General features: G+C 45.4%; 2 protein-coding genes across 4 annotated transcripts in view; one reads left to right on the top strand and one right to left on the bottom strand.

Annotated features, from left to right (window-relative positions):
• prkcab (protein kinase C, alpha, b) overlaps positions 1 to 700 on the top strand; it is a 51,298-nt gene extending 50,598 nt beyond the window's left edge. For both annotated transcript variants that reach the window (XM_076164579.1, XM_076164581.1), the window contains one exon: positions 213 to 700. In XM_076164579.1, coding sequence (XP_076020694.1) covers positions 213 to 377 — 165 coding nt within the window. In that variant the 3' untranslated portion in view covers positions 378 to 700. The remainder of the gene's footprint in view (positions 1 to 212) is intronic.
• A 3,216-nt stretch (positions 701 to 3,916) lies between these two features.
• Positions 3,917 to 22,368, bottom strand: cyth3b (cytohesin 3b). Of its 2 annotated transcripts, none has more exons than XM_076164608.1 (13): positions 22,027 to 22,368; positions 10,860 to 10,942; positions 10,635 to 10,699; positions 9,957 to 10,023; positions 9,733 to 9,851; positions 9,382 to 9,462; positions 9,116 to 9,228; positions 8,246 to 8,394; positions 7,813 to 7,924; positions 7,094 to 7,170; positions 6,583 to 6,654; positions 6,235 to 6,389; positions 3,917 to 5,381 (listed from the first exon to the last, which is right to left on the bottom strand). In XM_076164608.1, exons 1-13 carry the CDS (start codon positions 22,043 to 22,045, stop codon positions 5,309 to 5,311), a joined length of 1,185 nt encoding a protein of 394 aa, XP_076020723.1. In that variant the 5' UTR covers positions 22,046 to 22,368; the 3' UTR covers positions 3,917 to 5,308. The 2 variants fall into 2 exon arrangements, with proteins under 2 accessions (XP_076020723.1, XP_076020722.1); XM_076164607.1 differs by lacking the exon at positions 22,027 to 22,368 and adding an exon at positions 12,862 to 13,586.
• Between the last annotated feature and the right edge of the window lie 168 nt (positions 22,369 to 22,536).

Raw genomic sequence — 22,536 nt, 5'->3', positions numbered from 1 at the left:
TGTGTAAGAGCAAAGGTGTCGGCACTGATGGTAATGAAACAAGGAGAAGACGTGAAAACAGGTCCCACTATCAGTGTGATCGCGTATTCAAGACATGGAGATGAACAAAAGTAGCTGTTTGTACTGTTGTTCAGTCTGGAGATCCATTTTTTGATTGAGCTGCTTCAGAATTATCCTTAATTTCTCATATTCTTTCCTTTTCTCATTCACAGTGTGGCAAAGCCGCAGAGAACTTTGACAAGTTTTTCACCCGCACACAGCCCGTGCTGACCCCTCCGGACCAGCTGGTCATCGCCAACATCGACCAGAGCGAGTTTGCAGGCTTCTCTTACGTCAACCCGCAGTTCATCCATCCGTCCCTGCACAGCGTCGTATGAGGGAGAGAGCGGGGGGAAACCAACAGGGACGGCTCCACAATACAAGATCTTTCCAGAAACTCCAAACCCCAACGCAAACATCTCACAGTGCTCCGTCAACTAGTTACAGTATCCGAGTACAGAAACGACGGAGGGAAGTGGAACAAAAGGAGGAAAAACACATTAAGTGTTGGCGTGAAAGACAAATACATAGCACTGATATTTTTGCATAGATCCCCCCCCCCCCCCCCCCCGGGCTGGCCAAACGTTCTGCATTCCAAATCTATGTCCATGGATCTCTGCTATCCTACTGCTTTTTCTCGTGTGTGAACGCATCGCTATCCCGCTCCGACTTTCCCGCATCGCTATCCCCCCCCCCCCCCCCACGTCTGCTCACGTTACCATGCAACGAGCTGCAATGCACAAGAAAGAAGCCTATTTTTCTGCTCCGTCCCAAGCTTTACTTGATCTACTTCTGATACACATTTATATTTCTATACTGAGAAAAAAAAAAAGAGGTTGAGTACTGTTACAAGAGTGCCAAAGTTAGAAGTGGAAGAAAAAAAACATTTCTAGTGCAGCTCTTCAATCTTTGTCAAACTATAATGTGGCTTCTGTAGCTTTGAGCAGCGGAGGGTTTAACGTCTCCGATATTTTGTAGGACATTGAAGTACTCACAGTTCCAAATTGTCCAAACCTTTTTTCAGTACAGTCCATGTTGTCTTCAGTCGGACGTACGACGGAAACAACTGCAGTAGCGAAAAACCAGTGTGTAAAAGTCTGAAACTGTGGATCAAAAAGGCGTTGATCGGCGTTTTAAAGATCTCTAAAGATGATATCTCCATATGCACAATGCAGATGTTTGCATGCTTCTTTGCTGGCACCGTATGAGCAGTAGACTCTAGGATGCAGTACACGTCTGGTATCATTGTAAATTTTAGTATTACAATATACAGTATGTTAATATATAATTGTTGTATGTTTTGAAAGTTGTCTTATGAAGAAAACGTTTATCACTTTGTAATTGTTAAGGAAATGGTTTTTGTTCCTGTTTTACGTTCTTCTTACTCAACTTTTATGCCCCTGGTATATGTCGACAGTTTTGTAAATACGTTTCCAATCAGATGTCTGAAAAGGAGAAGTTACTTGCAGATTTTATACCATGACCTGAATGTGCTTTTACTACCTTACACGGTTTGAAGATTTCTATGTTTAGACTTCACCCCCTTGAGAAGAGATATAAACATTTTGGCTGAATCTCTGGTAGCTTTGGTATCAGCAAACCTTGTTTCATGTATTTCCTCTCTTTATCCATTGTTTTCTACTAATCCGTATCATACAGAATATGCAGCACCGACGTGAAATGGTGCGTGAAACGGTGGAATACCCTCTTGCCTTGGCCGTCTCAGGGCGCGACGACGTCCTCCTGTAAACCGAGAAGATTCCGAGGGCCCTTCCGCAGGCTGCGACGTGTTAACTTAGCTGATATTGTGTGTGTGTGTGTGTGTGTGTGTGTGTGTGTGAGAGAGAGAGTGTGTTTGTGTGTGTGTGTGCATGTGTGAGACGAGGCCTGAGCTAAGCATGAGAAAGGCCTTTTTTTTTTTTTTGCATGTTTCAGAGATCAACCGTGTGGAGCATGGAGTTTCTCACCTTGTCACACCAAATAAGACAAACCCGTCCAACAAGCATCGTGCACTTTTCTGCTCGTCTTTCGCTTCTCGTTGTCTTGCAGCTCAACTGTTTTAAACCTGAATATCCACTGAAAATGCTCGATTATAAAAAACAAGACACTTATATTAGATGTAAATAGCTTCCTTTGGCTTTTATTCCACTGGTGCCAAACAGTCGGTGTGTTTTCAATCAGGTGTTGTCTTGTTGGCTGCTAGGTTACCATGAGGCACACGAAGCCACAACAGTGAGGCGTTTTAAAAGGAACTGCCAAATTAAGGAAGACTGCCGTACGTCTTCACCCCAAATTGGTTACTTTGGATCAAACTGAGATTTTAAAGGACGAAAAGAAAAGTGAATTTCTACCTGTCTCACATTGAGAACCTGTCTGGGAGGAGAGGAAGCTGTCGGTGCCGGTGGCAGAGATCAGCAGGGTTCAGAGCCGCAGGAGTGTTTGTATCCGTTTCCCTTTCACTGCCCTTCGCTTCTGTTCTCCTGAATCTTGTTGTTCCTCCGTTTATTGTTGTACGATGGATACTGTGTAGAAATAAAGTATGAAAACGTTTATCCGCTGTCTTGGTTTGGGATTTTGTTTGTGCAGTGACAAGATGCCGCCCTGACAGGATGACTACGTGCTCTTAAGCAATAGTTCTACAGCACAATGTGGTCTAGAGACACTTGAACAATGTAACCTGTACAAATCAACCCGGAGTGGAGCTGTCCTTGGTGCTCTCACTCACTCTCACTCTCTCTGCCTGTCTCTCTCTCTCTCTTTCTCTCTTTCTGTCTCTCTGTTTCTCTCTCTCACTCTCTCTGACTGTCTCTCTCTGTCTCTCCCTCTCTTTGCCTGTCTCTCTCTCTGTCTGTCTGTTTCTCTCTCTCTCTCTCTCTGTGTCTGTCTCTCTTTCTCTGTCTCTCTCTCTCTCTCTGTCTCTCAGTGGTTTTCTGAGGGAATTTCCAGCCACATCGACCTCTGATCGACACATCCGTCTCATCACTGCAGGTAAGGGATTCACCTGTGTGTGTTTGTGTGTGTACACGTTTGACTGTATGTCCTTTTCCATAATGTGCATCTGCTGTGCGTTGAAGTAATTCTTAGCTATAAAGGATATTATACATTTATCCACCAGGGGGCAGCATTTGTTTGTTTTTGTGTGAATGTGTGTGTTTTGTTCTCTACAACTAGCTTGTACCTGCTTCTTCTCCAGTTTTCAGTGATTTTCAACCCGCATTCGACACCAAAATGTTGTCTTTCTCTCTCGGTTTTGTGTAAATGTGTCTGTAAATTCATACAACATAACCCATAACACTGACTTCAAATGACTCCACTGTCAATGCAGCAATATAGTATTAAGGTCACAGGAAAACATAGCACACACAGAAAACGATCCTACTGAGTAATATTAGTATTATAGAGACTTATAGAGACATTCAGCCTCAGCTTAGTAAGACCAAGGTGTTAACACCAGCAGTGGCTCATGTGGACGGACTGACTTGCTGCAGATCACGTTTGTGTTCTGTCAGAAACCTGAAGCAGAGGGCGCTCTCCCCTCACTCCTCTCCTCCAGTCTGCCCTGTGGTTCTGGACCTCTCCTGTTCTCCCTCAGGACTTTAAGACTCTTGATATATGGTGACATTACAGTTACATCTGGATCATTCGTTAATCATGGCTCATTTCAGATGCAAATATGTAGGTCAAGATTAGCATTCATTATTTAAAAAATACATCACATCTGCTAAAAGCTTTTTGTATATTTTATGTAGAAACATGTAATTTACAATGTGACCAATAGCTTTTACAGATAATAGAAAACTTCATAGAACTATAGCCCATATAAGGGCAATAGAAGATAATATTCTCCCCTGACCACAGGGTTTTCATTTTATTTTACAATCACATAGAAAACTACTAGTGAAGGCTTTAATCTTTGACATCATGATAATTACCATCATCATCATCACTGATATGACTTCACTATAATCATCATCACTTCTGCACCGGTTTCAACACAGTCATGAAAAACAACCATTTCTCCTCAATCCTCACACATGGCTTTTTGTTTCCATGATCATCACAGTTTTGACCCCACAGCACCACTGCCATCATCATCATCATCATCATCATCATCATCACTATATTCCTTATGATTATGTTTAAGGCTTTTGTAAAGAAGACCCCAAACTTCAGCTGATGCAAAGTTCTGCCAGGTTCGGCTCAAACATGTTACTCTGAGTGTGTGACAATGGAGAGACCAGAAACCAACAACTATACATTATAATATATATACATACATAACTTAAGGATATATTGTTGAACATTAAACCATTTCACAAATGAAAATAAATACAAAAAGATAGTTGGTTATACTGTTAAAGAGCAACACAAAGAGCAAGCGAGGATCTTTAGGGTTAAAATGAAACGCAAACAGGATCACAGCAGCACATGGACGTTCACAAACACAGGCCACGTTTGGAGCTTCATCAGACTGGAGCCCTATGGGGCCATAACACAGGCATAAATAAGAGACTGAACACTTCCTCATCTGAAAGTTAGTTTGACCTTCAACCAAAGACAAAGACCCTACCAAACTAAAACAACTTTCAAAATTCTGTGGTCCACACAAACAAATCAAATCAGCCCAGCTGACTCAAGACTGACTAAGCTAGCATTGTTTTCTGAGGTTCTGGCTTTGGAGATGAAGATGTCACCTTCACCCTCCTCACATTCTGTCTATTTGAAGTGTGATGAGTCTTTCCCCTGCATAAATGATTACAAACATACATTTGAACTCTGATGTTTAACTGCAACATCACTTGTGCACTCGTACTGCACACTGCAACACACACACACACACACACACACACACACACACAGACACACACACACACACACACAGACACGCATACAAATGCACCTAAAAAAATGGCAGTTGTGCTTAAGGAGACCTAAAAACACGTCTGAATGTAGATGTGCGTGAGTCAGAGGAGACACAAACTGGCAAGATGAACGTTCATGCGCTGATCCATGATGGTTGTGTGTCCGTCCACAAATCTGAGCCAGTCCATGAGCATCCAACCCAAACTGAGGTTTGTCTTCAGGACCGGTCTATACTAGATGGACACGCTGCCGAGGCTGGCGATCATGTCTGAATCCAGCTCTGCAGGGCGGCCGGGTGTGTGTGAGTGTGTGTGTGTGTGTATGTGCGGTCTATGTTTCGTGCACATGAACAGAAGCATAGAGGATGGAGGGGCTGGAGGTTGTAAGAGGAGGGGAATTTCCCTCTTTACTTCTTGTTGGCGATGCGTCTCTTCCGGGTGGCGAGCATGTCATAGAAGGGGTCTCTGCTGATGCTGGCCCTGGAGGAGCCAATCAAAGGAGGAAGATGAAATAAATAAGGCCACATGAGAGGAGGGTCTGGAAGCATCTTTGATATGGAAATGTCGACACATTTATACAAACCCTGCCTCAACTAGATCAAATAAAAGTTTGTGCCGTGACCTAGTTTGGTTTCCATGGTTTCTGAAGAGACAACCCCCCCCCCCCCCCCCCCCAGAATTTATCCGTCCCCTCACCAATCCCCCTTCACTTCAGAAATCTGCCAAGCATGTAGCAAAGCTGACGGAGACAATCACACACTGACACGCGCTCGTGCTGTTCTGCAGGTTTCTGAGTCTAAAAGAGGAGAAACAATGGAGCTGGAGATTACCGACTCCTCCTCCGCCGCTCTCTCCCCTCTCCCCCCCTCTCCCTCTCCAAACAGGAAGCCTTTTTACCTTTTAGTCGCTGCTTCACGGCGACAAAATCCTGTCAGGGACGCTGCCAAATGCTGAGCGATGAATCTCTAGACAATCACTATTTACAGCCTATATTTCTCCATCAATCAAGAGGGCCCACCATCATCACACACACACTCTCTTGTTAACCCCCATGCTGGATGAAACTCTCTCCTGGATCTTGCTTTACTGGCATGCTGCATCATCCCCTGTGTGTTATTAGCGGTGACTGATCCAGCGCCCTCTTCCTCAGAGAAGACGGTGTAGAAGAGGAGCAAAGGGAGATTTGCACTATGTTACAACATACCAGTCTTTGCGGACCATTACCTCGCATCCTTTTTGTTTTGATTGATTTGAACAGAATTTAAACAGTTACAACAGTTACACATCCCACATTATTCTTGTTTTAAAGGAGTTTGTGTGTGAGGAGTCTTACTTGATGGATTTAATCCATTCCTCCTTTTCCTCCGGCGTGGGTGCCGATATTCTGTAGACCACGTGGTTGCCCTCGACAACACGTCCATCTGCCTCCGTCTTGCAGGCTTTGATCACCTGGCCCTTGTGGTTGGGGTTGTACAGCTCAAAACAGTTCTGAAAGGCAGGGAAAAGACCAGATGTGCAAAATGACAGATGGCAGGAGAAGGAAGGCTGTCGTGATTACTAGATTTGACGGCGCGGCGGCCATGATGAGTGTTTACAAAGTGAACACAGGATGAGCAGGATGACAGAGGAGAAGATGTACTGCGTGTGATGGACGTGTGACTCGACTGAGGCAAACACTCACTGGTTTCCTGGGCTCCTCCACCTCTCTGATGCTGAGATTCTCCAGTGGAATGATCCCACGAGGCTCTTTGTCCTGGATGAGAGAGGGAAGAAAAACAAACCAGTGAAGAAAAAGTAAACAAGCAGGATAACTAGCTGTTTATCTGTATGGGTTATGGCAAAGTGAGACAGGGAAGGAAATCCATAGTGACATGCTCTGCTTCCATAGAACTCAACCTTGAACAGAATAGTGTGTGTGTGTGTGTGTGTGTGTGTGTGTGTGTGTGTGTGTGTGTGTGTGTGTGTGTGTGTGTGTATGTGTGGTGTATGTGTGTGTAGCGGTCTGACCAGAGGACAGGACATAATGACAGTGTCCTGAAGGATAATTGCAGGGTAAAGGGAGGACAGTGCTGATCTAGCAGCAAGCAGGGTCTGAACTACACACACACACACACACACACACACACACACACAGAAAAGCACAAACACACACATTCACACACAGACCGGTGCAGCAGTAATGAGACACTCACTGTTGTGTATTCAAAGTAATAAAGGCAGTTGTCAGTCAGGATGAACCATCTTCTCTTCCAGGTTTTCACTCGGCCGCCTGACAGGAAGAGAGAGAGCAGACAGGAAGTATGTCTCGTGGTTTCAGACCTGCCAATCAGAACGCCTGAGAGTTCGAACAACCAATCTAATTAATCGTTGCATCCTGACCCTCGCATTCCAAGTAAACGAGGCCCGTCACCATGGATTAGAGGGTTTTCCACCAATTAGAATTTTTTTTTGACTCTCATTCATTCTCTTGAGTTTTGATCAGAAATGTTTAGAAGTTATCGTTTACATCATTTCTGTCTGATTTGTTTTAGATTACTTTTTATTGCATTACAGTCGCTACGAAATGTATAAATCCTTCATCTGATCAAATTAACACAACTCCCATCACATCAACATACCATTACAGTATTCCATTACGCTTGTGCATGCGTGTGTGTATCTGTATGTGTGTGTGTAATAAATACATCATTTATAGAAAGTGAGCAGTCACGATAAATAGATCATAAGTACAGTATATAATCATTTCATAACATAATTCCAGATTCCTTTTGGTAGATTTGTCCAAAGAACATGACCAGATGATGTCATACATGGAATTTTGATGTGCTTCAAACGTTAACCAGCTTAAGTGAATCAGGATGTCTTGCATTCTGTCAGAAGGGGGAATACACACACACACACACACACTCACCTAATTTTAGCAGCCAGCCTTCTCTGTCTGGGTTGAAGAATGTGTGAGTGAGGTCGTTCCCATCATCCTCTGGGATCTTAAAGGGTTCACTCTTAATGCTGTCATATAGATTCTGTATAGAGAAATGAAGAGGGACATAGAAGAGGAGAAAGGGGACAAGACTGTTGAAAAAGTTGGAGATTTTTGTCCAGATGAGCCGTTACTGCGCTAAGCTACTTCACATGCTGCAAGAGTTTTAGAGAGTCTCATAGTTTTGCTTTATTTCCGTTTCAAAGTATTGCACAATGTGTTTCATCTGGAAAATTATGACTGGTGACAACAGTGCATAAAACAATGTTGTTGATATATTCTGTTGCTAGGTTAGAGGGTGAGAGATGAGTCAGGGAGCTAGTTTTATATGTAGAGCGCGTGTAGCACAGAGGCCGTTTCTCACCCTGAGTAGCTCCTCTGGGAGGTCCCCGCCCTCGTTGATCCCTCTGTTCATGGAGATGAATCGCTCCACCGGGGGCTTGTCTCTGACGTTTGGATTGTGCAGGCTGGTGTTCAGCATAATGATGGCAAATGATAGTACGTAGCAGGTGTCTACAGAGACAAAGATGAAGAACAGCGGTATAGAAGCTCAATGGTATTTCAGCCATTTATTTTCTTATGGCACTGGGCTGGACAGCACAAATTATTTATGAACAATTATAACTCTATGACTCTATCAAATAGAAATGAAATGAAATCTATTACTACCCCTAACCAATTATTATTATCAAAGAACAGCTTGGACACGTGCAGATACATGTGTGTATGTGTGTGTGTGGGGTCGCAGGCGGCACCATGTAAACCTGAGACAACCAATAACTGAGTCGGTGCCACATTAAGATTCATGACAAATCACCAGTGTCCCGCTCCACCCTGTTCCCTTGGGGCCGCGGAGCGGGCAAAGGCCGCCTTCACAACCGCTATTGACCAGTGATCAATTTCATTATCACCACTAGACACACAAATACTGCTTACAAAGCAATAAGTCACTGAGCTCCAGGCCACTGTGATAAATGGAGAGGCATCAGGACTGTGTGGTTCAGTCCAATTGGGATTAATAGCATAAGAGCGTGGAGCAGGGAGCTATGATGTCGTCGCTGTTTCCATGGTGGGGGTCACATGTTTCAGATTTATTGACCTCAAATCCAAGTTCAGACGGGGAGTCCGCTGCATTGATATGTGGATGTACTGTATGTTTCTGTGTGTGTGTGTGTGTGTGTGTGTGTGTGTGTGTGTGTGTGTGTGTGTGTGTGTGTGTGTGCATATGGGGTACCTGTGGACTGGAAGACGCCAGGGTTGCACTGGCAGTACCTAGAAGCAAAGGCCTCCATCATACGATCAATCTTCTGGGCTTCTCCAGGTAGTCTGAAGCTCCAAAGAAACTGCCTACGACAGCAGGAAGAGACGCGAGAAACTTCTTCGTCACAACGCACATCGACGACTCAACCTCATCAATAAACATGTCTCAGTTAGGATCTTTAAGACGCTGCTTCTTCACTAAATTTCCAAACAGGAAAATGCTTAGAAAAGGAGGATCACCTTAAAGCTTGAACAAGATTGAGGTCCGCAAACTCATGAAGCTCCACAAACGCCTGGAGGACCTTGATGTTAAAGTCGTCCCTGCAGGGGAAGAGGAACACGAGTAACCCGTGGAACTATTTACACACACTCTCATTGTAAACAGAGAGAGGAGCAGACGTTAAACAGACGCTGTCGAATCTTGAAACGTGACACAGTCTACAGTGACAATTCTATATGTTTTGGCCTCCCGCCGACATTCTGCTCCCTAAAACCAGACGACCAATTTCCTGAGGCTTAGTGCTCACGTCTGCAAGAGAGGGAGAGAGAGAGAAAGAGAGAGAGAGAGAGAGGGATGGAAAGGAAACTCACCGCTCCCCTAAATAGTCCCCGATGACCGTTTTGTTGAGCCCTTCACCTTTGTAAAGGAACTGTGCGATGTCCTCTGCCGTGTTCTGGAGAAGATCGTTCTCCAACAGAAACTGGATCCCCTGTTATTAAACACACACACACACAAGTCAAGAACACACACCTACATGTCCTTTACCTGTTTCATACATTGAAGCGTGTGGGGGGGGCGGGGGGGGGGTCCTGACCTTTTTAGGGTCCATATTGAACTTCTTCCTCCCCATAGCAATTTGTTTGTTTCTTTGCGTTGTTTTGCTGTAAACACACAAAGCACAAGGAAATTCATGGTGTGACCGTCAAGGGTGTGAGCTAATATGTTAAACACACCATGCACGTATCACCTTATGTGATACTGGAGTGTGTGCAGAGTGAGTCAGTGTGACGCATCTTCAGGCGTCATGAAGAATATGTTGTGTAAACGTTAACGTCCTTCTTAATGTTTCTCTACTTCCATTTTGCGTTTGGGCCCCAGAGGAGAAAACTCCACCTGTGTATGTTTTTGTGTGTATGCATTGTGTGTGCCTCAAATAGCCTGAGCCCCTTTGCCAGCTGTGCTCGAGACACACACACACCTGCAGTAGTACACACACAAACACACACACACACAGGCACAGGCTCACGCGCTACCTGATTAACCAATCAAATGAAAGCGTCTGAATACAAAATGCTTGGCAAATGTTTAGTCAAGGGACTGTCCTGCTTCACTCCTCAAACAAAAGAGGATTAACACAGAGACACACACACACACACACACACACACACACACACACACACACACACACACACACACACACACACACAGGCAGGTGTGAGGCCCGTAGTGATAAAGTATTTAGAAGAGCAGGAGAAGGAATGAAAGGACTCACCTCTCCCCCACACAGGTTAGCTGCTCGATCTCAGTCATAACCTCGGCAATCTCAACTTTCAGCCGCTGCAGAAGAAGAAGAAGAAAAAATGATAATAACTCAAGTCACTTGTTCTGCAAACTCCATGTCTGGATTTGATCAAACAGTGAAGCCCTGAATTGTTTCATTTCACACTGGTGAGCATCCAAATAGACTCTAGCCTGTTTTTTAAATTCCATTACTCACTTCAATATCATCCAGAAGCTCTTTTTTTCTGCGTCGTATGTTGGACAATTCATCTCTCTCCTCCAGAGACAAGTCCTCAGGCACTGGAGACAAGAGGAGAGTGTGTGTGAGCAGGAGAAGTAAACTCATTCCCCTTCTTACCACTCAGTCAGTCACAAGGATCAATGAATCCAACCCAAAGCCCTCGTGACCTGGCAGTGTTAGGCCAAACTGTTTCCCATGTCTCAGGGTTACACTTCTATATGTAGACCTCCAGCAGAGTCCTGATTAGGGCTCATTAACACTGCAGGAGTGTGTACCACATGCATGCAAGATCTGCAGAGAACACACACGCAAAAGCAAGCAACTGTACTAGAGACGGCGTGCATGCATGTGTTGTGTGTCCCCAGAGACGCCTCCTTATCCATCATTAAACCACACACACACACACACACACACACAGAGGGCCTCCCCGCTTTGCTCCTCCGCACATCACTGGCAATCCAAGTTCACAGGAAGTAGGTCATTAACGTAGTCTCTCTCTCTCTCTCTCTCTCTCTCTCGCTCCCTCTTCCTCTCACACTCACACATTCTTCTATCAACATCTTTGTCCACATGTAATCAAATGCTTGTAGTGGGGGGTTGGGTGTGGGTGTGTGTGTGTGTGTGTGTGTGTGTGTGTGTGTGTGTGTGAAAGCCGATTCATATCCTCCAATTGACTTATAGAGTTAAGCAGCTTTGCTTCTCATTTGCCTGTTGTTCCCTCAACCAGGCCGACACCAGAAACAAGTCACTATCATGAGAAAGGAAATGGAGTGAGGTGAGCAATCAGAAGATATTTGCTATCTTAAATAGAATAAATAATCAGAAGTCATGGGTTTGTAATAAAGCACAGTGAGAAGCCTGGGAAAAGAGTGTAAGAGTGCAAGAAAGTGAGACGGATAAGTACGACCTCGCTGCAAGACAACAAAGAATGTGTCGATGTGCAGAAACAGATGACGACTCACAAAATGGACGAGAATTAGTTTGGTCTCTGTCCCCGTCGCTCCTCTGCTTTTGTATCAATGTAGCAATTATGAAGCAAAGACACCCTGCAGGCAACGTAATGCCCCAACGCTCCTCAACCAACTGGGACCAATTGTGGTGAGTAGACGGCCGACGCTTGCGGTGACACGGGTCCCGTATCAGTCCCACCGAGACCATAAGTCACGGGATCCTCTATCATTAAGTGTCGCATGGTGGCAGTAGTGGTGCTTACTGATGAAGAACCTTTAGACAAATGAACTGATCATCCGAGCACCACTGGAGGTTCTGAATAATGCATCACCGCCCTGCTCCTCATTCCGCCCTGCGTGACAATCCAGACGGTCCAGACGGGAAGACGTCCCTGTCCAGATAGGAGATAGGGACGAGGTTTGCTATCTGATCCACAGGCCATTATTGGCAGACCACAAAGTCACATGACCCACCCCCATCGACCATCATCGTGACTTTCCAATCTTCAGACAGGAGAGTGGAGGAGCTCGACCTGCATACTGATCCTGCTGATGAACCAGGTCACCCTCTCTGAATGACCAGCATACAGAGTGGAGACCAAGATGTGAGCTAAGTAAACCATCTACACTCTTACGTACCAATCAGCAAGGTGCAAAGATGAAAAGGGAGGCGACACCGAAGGCAGAAACACCTGCAGTCTCTTTGATGTTGCGTTCAAGGACACTCTAATATCTGACTACAGGGGATTAACTACTGAAAAGCGACACATTAACAAGCTTCTCCTTCAGACAAAAGAAGACTTACAAGAGGCAAACACTTCACACAGAGTGAGATTAGATACATTTCTTACTATTCAATGCTATTACATTACATTACATTACATTACGGTCATTTAGCAGCTTACAATAAGTGCGTTCAACAAAGCTATGCTATGAAGGCACATCACTAAAGGAGCGATGCTAAGTAACGTTGAAGATGTGACAGAGTGACGATACTGAAGACGGTGAAAGTGGCCCAGAGTACATACCACACTGCCTGTTCTCCTCTCCAGGTCCCATGACTGACATTCCATCAGCAGGAGTCTTCTTGAGGGTCTGCGTGTCTGTGTGTGAATGTGTGTGTCGGTCAGCGAGGGTCAGCGCTGTGTTCACACACAGTCACAGCTGCGTGTTTTCCTGCTCACCCACGTTGCTCAGATGCAGTTGTGACTGGTAGGTGTGTAGTACCTGTAGTTGGCCCCTCCCTTACTCCTATTTGTAGCCTCAAGCATGAGCAAACACACGCACATACACACACACACAGTGACACACACACACTCACTGGCAGCCTCTTTGACAGTTCCTGCTTCTTGACAGATGACAGTTGTATTGAAATCGCTCACATTCCTCCTGCCTACTGCAAAGCGCCCAGTCTGGTCCAACCAGCTTTCTATTCCAACTCTTGCTTTGACTCACACACACACACACACACACACACACACACACACACACACACACACACACACACACACACACACACCATCATCAGCTCCTTTCCAATCCTACCTGAAACAAACCCTCCAGTCTGGCGTTCACATAATAAAGAAAACAATCTAACCCAAAGTCTCGTCTTCCCTCGGCACAGCCTGTCGGTTGTTTATTATCCTCATTTCTCCGTCTCATTGTGGGGATGGTGAGGAGATGTTGGCCTGCATTTCACATCAGCTCAGAAAAACAAAGTGCAGCAGCAGTACAACACACACACTCCATCTGAGGCTGGTAGTCGCACTTCGCTTTAGTCAATTATTTATATTTATATTTATATCACTTCCATTATCTTTAGACTGCCAAGACTAATTTGGTTTGGTCTCCTGCTGTTCTTCTACACCCTCACGACTCCGTTGTTCATTTTGATTTGATAAGAGACGTAGGCTCAGAAAAACCAGTGACCGCTGATCACCATGGTAACATCACATGTTGTCCTCTAGATGGTGCAACAGGGTGCCTTGATTTTATCATCGCAATCCTTTTTAGACTAATTCAGTTTCCCGAAACACTCTGTCCAACTCCCACTCAGGGCAAGGGATAGTGTGTGTGTGTGTGTGTGTGTGTGTGTGTGTGTGTGTGTGTGTGTGTGTGTGTGCGCGGAGCAGGAAGTGGGTGTTCACGTAAGTACTGTGTCTTCGGTGTGTGTTATGCACTCTACATACAATTATGTTGCTAGCTGGTAGAAACTGATTTACATGATTTTCCTCCTTTTTCTGGGTTATTTGCAGATGATTCCATCAGGAGTCGTTTCATCTATTTGAACAAATACAACACAAAATGTTGTGATGTATGTACGTATTAATGTAAATGACCACAAAGGCATCTTCATACCCAGCCAAACCCAGCGGCAACAGACTTCACATCTCAGTTCACCTCCACATGAAACTCTCCGGTCCTCCCACTTGTTATTCCAAACATTCATTGCCATCTGTTCAGATTGAGACAAAAAATTAAGTTGCATCTTTCTTTCTTTTTAACTTCCTTTTTCATGGCTCATTTCAATAGGAGATTGGGTTTCACTGATTGTTCATCAGTACACAGCATGATGTCACCTGACAGCTGTTTGTAACCTCTGTTACAAATCATGGCTGCAACAATCACTTCTTTGTGTAAAACTACTACAGGTTTGAAAGAAATGTGTCTTCTCCCCATTGCATTTGATAGTTTATATGTATGTATGTTTACTTTCTATCCATTGAGTGTATATTTGGGTTGTTGCATATGGAGATCCTGCACTGGATGTGAGGATTTGTCATTGGGATCACATGTTCACGCTCAGTTACCCACTTGACCTCCAGGGGCAGGTGGTCTTTCATTGTGCTTGTTGATCATGATCTTCACCTTTCTCATGTCATTTCCTCTGCTGCTGCTAAAGCTTCCTTATTACTCTCAAGTCATTTCTGGCAGAATTCTACGTCTTTTGCAACCGATAAAAGGATCCGCCAATCTGGCGACTCCCCTGCTGGATGTGGAGACGGATGAAAGGACGTTGATGTTGCAATCCGCCTCAAAGGCCTGTGAACGTTTTGATAAGTTGCGCCTGTGCTGTGTTGTATTCTGCGCTCTATGTTCTCACACTCTCTAATACACGGAGGACTCCACTGTTACACAATAACACCGACTCTGAAGCTGAGGAGCAGGCATGTGTGGGTGTAACTGTGGCCAGACTTGGCCCTGGAGATGTTTCTGTTGGCCGTGCAGCAGGTTCAGCAGTGCAAAGTGGCTCGGCTCCCTCGGCCTTTAATCATATCTCCACTCTAACCCAATGTCACCTTCCTCCGACCGCTATGCACCACTGATCCCACTGATCTCTGGGAGGCATACAGTGATATCAAACGGCTCCTAATGAAGCGACAAACAAGCTGGAAGCCAAAATCCGCTCAAAGTCATTATGTTGACTTCCACAAACGATTCATTTTGTGTTTATCTAGTTCCATTCTCACAGCATACCATTTCAGATTGGCTTCTTAAACGACCCAGACTATTCAGCTGTGAGGTCGTATAATTAAGTCCTCCTAGAAACTCTTTTCTGGGCCTCTGTAAGGTTCCCCCACAGTCCTGGGTGACTCATTCAGGAAATAACTGGAGTGTCTCACCGGCCCACGGTCTGATACGAAGGCCGTGAGACAAACGGGGAGAGACGGAGACAGCGGGGCTCAGAACTTTCATCTGGAGAACGGGATACAGATACAGAGCGGCAGACAGAGTGAGAGAGAGAAAGAGAGAGAGAGAGAGAGAGAGACGGAAGCAGAAGGCAGACGCGCTCCTGCTGCCAAGTCAGACCCCTGCTCTTACTGTTCCAAAGCGGCGTGAAATGGAGCAGGAGGAGCAGGCAGGTAGTCGAGCAGGGATCTGCACGTTACACAGAATATGTGGGTCATTCAGGACCACCTTGTTCTCTCAATACTTGTAGTCTTTGTTGTGATACGGAGAAAGATTGCCAGCTGATGAACTTTTCCCCTGAGAACACGAGCGATACGATGGGTTACAAGAGGGATTTAAAGATAACAGACAGCTGGGACTCTTACTTGAAGTGTTTATATAAGTGTAGCAGATGAATCACTTCCTTATCAGCATGTAACCAAACATTCCAAATGTTTGTATTGATTGCTTGACTGTTTCTCAGGTGGTTTCCAGTCCTACTTACTTTGTTCTTATGACTTTCTCCAGTACATATCGTCGTGAAAACAAAATTACACCCGGCAGAGGTCAAAACCTAAATGCAAGCTGGGCCGATCATACCGGAATACAGCAGGAAGAACGGAGATAAATTAGATATAAAAATAACTACAGTGCTGACACAATAGGTCCGGCCGGGCATACAGGATACGGAACATGATCCTGGACTTCCTCTACACACACAGATCCAAGTGGATGAAACTTTAACTGTTAGTGCTTTCCATACCACACATTTGAATAGCAACTGTTAAGAACATACATGTCAATTTACCTTCATTCACATTCACACAGACAAGAACGAGTCGTTTGCATTATGTTTGCATTACAGGCCTGCGTTTACCGGGAACCAAGGAGCGATCTGTGGAGCAGAGGCCATGACGAACGTTTGGCTATTTAAAGGAATTAATTGAAGAGTGTGAAGCAGTTGGTGTGTGTGTGTGTGTGTGTGTGTGTGTGTGTGTGTGTGTGTGTGTGTGTGTGTGTGTGTGTGTGTGTGTGTGTGCAGTGTACATTACACTGGTCGTAGCCGATTAACAGCCACATTACATGTACAGCAGTTTTAGCGAACATATCCAATCATCGTCTCTTGCTGCCATGACATCGATGCATCATGGGTAATGGGGGTTATGAACGTGGACAGAGAGAGTGTGTGTGTCAGGGCAAAGTAAAGCGCCTCCGAAAAGTGAAGAAGAGAATGGAGCGTGGTGGCAACGCGTATGAAGCATTTCACAGGCTGTCAAGATGAACACACACAATGGAAGCTCCCTCGCTGTCACACTCTTCTCTTTTCTTTTCATGGATGCCTTTCTATCACTTTTGCGTCCTGTGTGTTTATGTGAGACGTGTGTGTGTGTGTGTGTGTGTGTAAAGCCTCGCCAGCAGCCTCAGCCCCTGACCTATAATCCACTGTCAGCCGTATCCCTCCTCACTCCATCTCCTCCATTTGTCTCCATATATGAAGCCCACGCTAATCCTCTGTGTGTGTGTGAGTGTGTGTGTGCATGTATACCATATAAAGCACTTCATGCATGCATATAAACACAGAGTCCACCATTCATATACACACATGTGGCTCCACAAATGAAATGCTGGGAGCAGGAAAACATGAGGCACACACAGCTGGGCTCATCCCTGCACCACTAACCTACTTTGAGCAGAGCACACTCTATACACACACACACACTATACACACTGTGCGACTGCAGCATCCGCTTCCCACTCACTCACACACACACACACACAAGTGTCTCTCGCTGAATCTGTGCCACTGAATCTCCATCACTGTCTCTCTCTTAAACACACTGTACAAACACAGGTGATGTAACAAACACACAAGCACCTGCGCTTGAATACACACACTGACTGATGGGAAGAGAGAGAGCCTGTGAGCCGCACTCGTCCTCCTGCTACGTTCTTTGTAGCGTTTCACATTCCCAGCGCCACACAGAGCCCGTGAGGAGGCCGTGGGAGGAGAACGGCGAGGCTTTAACGTCCTCAGCGTTCTGTCAGAGGAGCGGCGGTGCAGTCACAGCTCATCTGCTCTACCTCACCAGAGGATTCATTTTGCATGATGCAGCACGCTACTGCTAAAGAGAAGGGTGAAGGGGAGTGAGAGCATCCTGGGGTGATCATAGAGGGATGATGATGTCAGCCCGGGTGTTAGAAATCCCTTCGAAAGAGCCGGGGTGGCGGTGGAGTGGCGTGAGCCCGAAGGGGGGGAAGGAGAGGCTGAACAGACGCTACACACACACACACACATACACCTGCCAAGAAACTGACTGTTCACTTCACCGGACTTCGGGTTGGAAATCTGACAAAAATGAGAAAAATTAATTCCAAACACGGTTCAAGAATTGAGCTTTTAGGTTTCACTCCTTTAAATGTTTTGTCTTCCTTCAGACACAAATGTAATCCATCAAGCAGTTTGTACTTGAATGGAATGTGGCCCGTTACTCCAGAGAGCAGCGTCTGAGTCTATGACATCTCACAGATGCATACAGATGCTGCATGTCAGTGCCGAGCAAAAGCAACCGGTGTGTGTTGTGTTTACTGGGTGAAGTCCTGGGAGAGAGGATACACCTTGTTCCTGCATCTTACGCAGGTCAAACAATCTACACTCCCTTACATAATTGTTCCAACCCCCACCTTTCCTGTCCACTATTGCTCAACCTCCTCTTCCCTTCCCCAAAAAACTGGCACCACACACACACTAGCACACACTCGCACACACACAAACACCTACACTTTAAGGGAAGCCAAATCATGCAGCGTTCCACACAGCCTCAAGTGGAGCAGGACGTTCTTTTGCCTGAAATTCATTTCAGCACATGACTTCAGTCTCCTGGGAGCTTCAGCACGCTCTGATTTTTCCTTCTAAAGAGCAGAAAAACAACTTGATTTACCGTGTGACGAAAACACACCTCCTCCTCCTCCTCCTCCTCCTCCTCCTCCTCCTCCTCCGCAAAGCCCCTCCATGTTCTGACCACTACGACCATTCCATTGTAATCTTTGTTTGTTTTCGCTGCACTGCAAAGTCGAAAGAATCTGGACATTTGATTGCAAAGTCCTGTCTGCTTCAGTCAAAACATTGCTTGCTCATGCACCAATGTTACCAGTCTCGGCTGCAGGGTCACGGCCGCATCCCAAAGTACTTCAGACCTCATTTATGAGGCTGAGAAACCAGAGCAGAGGTCCAAGAGGATTTCGTTCTTGAGGCTTGTGTTCATTTGAAGATTTGGCTTCTTCATGCAACTGGATCATGAACACGAAGATCATTTCAAACATTACTAGTTCCTTTTTAAAGCTTTCACAGTTGCAGGCTGTATTAAGAGCCCAGATCCTGCAGAGATATGTATCTGTGGTTTAGGGAGAACAGGTGATCCCTCTCTAAAAGAAGGGAAGAAGAGCGTGTGAGGGGAAATTCACTTTACCTGAGAGCTGTAACATTAAGGGTGCTGTGATTACAATGATGTCATGCAATGCCTTTATGAGCCCAACACTCACACTCCAGTCCACTGCTCACTGCTTGTTGTAGCTGAGTGAGCAGGAGCACACACTCATGTCCGGAGTGAGAGATAAGAGAGATAAACGTGTGGGATGTAACCCGTTATGTTTTCCCCACGCAAATGTTACACCAGAAAACACAGTTAAGCATTCTTGCACCTTCCATTAGTGTTTAAAAACGCTGCACACCTTTCAAAGACTTCAGCAAAGTCCAGAACAGATGTGCATGAATGTAAGTTTTGCACAATGTGATCTTTGTGCGTCCAGCGCCCCGACATTAGAAGTATCAAAGCAGTGACTTGTTCCAAAAGTTGAGCACCGGTCAGATTTGTGAACCGTGAACACTTCAAAACACTCCTCTCTGAGCTACTTCACAGCGGGTGGGCTGTAAATCTACCCCAGAGACAAACATGTCAACGCTGGCAAACGCTGGACACGGGGAAGAAAAAGAAAGATGGCAGGAGCCTGTGGCCGGCCGGTGGAACAGCTCTGAGATCTCAAATCCCAGCACGTGTCTCTCCTCTCCTGGGCTGGGCTGCGGTGTGCCGTAACCCCGTAGACTACACACTCTCTCTCTCACACACACACACACACACACACACACACCAAATAGCCAAGGCTAGTTTTTGCAGAGTGTAATATGTAAATAGCACTTTCTGTGACCAAACACACGAGAGCCGTCACGTGACTTGCCGTGAAGCCAACGTCTAATATAAAAAGCTGTGATTCAAACCATATGTGCATAACTCCTCTAATCTCCGTTGAGCTGTGTTTATAAAGGCGGGAGAGCTGTGCTGTGACTTCACTCGCTCAAATGACTCCATGATCAGAGCGTGACCAAATAAAATGACAATTGCCACAAAGCCACATTGTGGTGATCAGTCAGTCTGCGTCATTTGCACAAGGATTTGTACTGCTACATCACTACACTACATCACTACACACTGTACATAAAGAAACCAAGACACGGGGAACAAATGGTGAGGAAAAGATGAAAATAAACACGAATGATTCTTTGTATAAGCACTGATGTGTAGATGACTAGAGGCCGGTAGCTGTTCAAAGAGAAAGAGCGAATCCTGACAGAACAGAGGGAGTTTTAGTGAAAGTAACTAAAGTAATACACTGGAGAATTGATTTAATAACAATGTCTGGTCCACTCTCTCTCTCTCTCTCTCTCTCTGTCTCTCAGTGGCAGAACTCCAACTTTGCTCTGGCACTTTATCATTCTTCCCTTCTGGCACACACACACACACACACACACACACACACACCTCCTGCTGCCTCACTATCTAATTCCATTTCAGACATCTCGCCATCAGTACGACTATGACTGCTCTCACTCCCCGTGGCCTTTCCATCCTCGCGCTTCTGCCACGCTGTCTCGTCCACCTCGTCTTATTCTGTCGGCCACTTCCTGTCCTCTCCGGCAAAGTCTGTCTGTCCCTGTGTGAGGAACAAGTGGGCGCTGAACCTTGTCGAGTTGCATTATCAACCTGCCCCTCGCATCATACGGCAACAAGTAGATCCACACCTACGATAGCAACTGACACACACACGATCCTTCTGCCTACACTCTGTTTCTGCTTACTCAGAGAGACCACCTCTGGTGTGTGTGTGTGTGTGTGTGTGTGTGTGTGTGTGTGTGTGTGTGTGTGTGTGTGTGTGTCTGAGGGGATGCTACAAATCTTTTCTAATACATAATGGAAATTTGTGGATAATCCTCTCACGCACTCAAACAACCACTAACACAAAAACCAGGCAAACTCAGCGAAACTGCTCCAGGACATCACTTATTCCAGATGGGCAGACAGACTGAGGCATAAATCACAAAAACACACCTGCTCATACGCACAAACACGCCGGCCGCCATCCATTAATCCATTGAATTTCACTGCGGACAGCGCTACAAGGGAATATTTGTGTTTCTATGTGAATGTGTGTGTCGGTGCGTATAATGCAAGCATCCGAGAATGTGTCCAAAGTCTGTGTGTGTGTGTTTATACCCTCCTGGCTGTTGTCAGCTATCTCTGGCCGGCATCACAGCACCATATGTCTGTGTAACTGGATGTGACGACGTGTGCTGCCGCCGCCGCCGCCGGAGGCCAGGCCGGCGTCTCACATCACAATGACAGCTTTGTGCCTGTGTGCCAAGCGTGCAACCCTCCAATAAATACACACATCTCTGCAGCTCCGCCAGTAAGTCACCAAGTGGGCGTGAATACCGCCGACTTTGCAGAGACGAGAGGCAACACAAGTGGATTAATGTTCTTTGACCTGTGGGTTGTACCTTTGATTAAATCCTGACCTCATCTCTGTTCTCAGCAGTTTATGATTAAACAGCGTGCAGGCGGGTGGAATTGACTGAACTTCTGGATGCTGTAGTCCACAATCTGGAACCAGCTGTGATGCAGTCCGGCCAACATCTTCTACAAAAAAGCATTACCTGAACTTCTGGTATGTCAATAAATGAAAGATGTTTCCTCTTAGTTGATTGTAAAGAGGACCTGTTGTTTGGCACAAGCCTACAGGTGACACAAGCTCAAACCAATGGTTGTACCACTAGGACTGATACCTGAATTGCCCTCTGATGTTGCATTCAATGACTGAGAAAATGACTGCAAATAATGTTAACATTTGAATCTGTTATTCTGGCAAATTTTTTACACATAAGTGGAATTCACTGTAGTTTCTCTATGTATCATCTTCAGCACTCAGTATAGATTCAGTTTAACTTCATTAGAGAAATTCTGATGTATTACTTGGCAGATGAGATCAATGCTGCTGCATGTAGTGGCGTGAAAGTCAATTATTTATAACTTAATTACTACTGCTTTAATGGATGACAATGATTAATGATAATAATGTTAACTGTAATAATAACAATGATGATCAGGAAGTCTAACATGCTGCAGAAGCGCATGCCTGTAGCCATGCAATCAATACAAATACACGGCATATGAATGGCATCGCATTAATCATACCTTGGTTGTCTTCGTCCATGAATGCAGCCAATAATTCAAGATTCCCCAAATAGTGTCACCGAAAACTTCCACCGTGCAAACGCTGTCTAATGTAACGATCGGTAACGTCCTAATAATCGGGACGCATTCGGTACACAGGTGATCTCACGGGCAGCGTCCTCTTTTCCGAGATGTTGTATCAATTTGCATTTCAGTCGCATCAAAATCCCCCCCCGGCTCCCCCTCAGCTGTGTATCCGGAATATGAGCGGCGTTTTCCCCCACGGCGTTCGAGTGTGTTGTCGGTGTCCCTCTAAATACGCCTTCATCTCTCCATTCGTAACGGGAGAGTAGTTCATCCAGCTGCGTCAAGTGTGTTGTCACAAGCGGGACGATGAGGGAAGTAAAGTGAGTGATGTTTTCAAAGTAAAAGCATGACTCAATTTAAACGTGCATTTCAGTGGCTCGTTTAGGGTTTAGAGCTTTTATTCTGAAATCAAATATAGGAACTTCTTGTCGTATTCTTTCTCTT

This window comes from Genypterus blacodes, unplaced genomic scaffold (genome assembly GCF_046128005.1).
Source record: "Genypterus blacodes isolate CSIRO-AG114 ecotype Tasmania unplaced genomic scaffold, CSIRO-AGI_Gbla_v1 ptg000137l_1, whole genome shotgun sequence".
NCBI lineage: Eukaryota > Metazoa > Chordata > Actinopteri > Ophidiiformes > Ophidiidae > Genypterus > Genypterus blacodes.
This window is presented reverse-complemented; position numbering and strand designations above follow the sequence as displayed.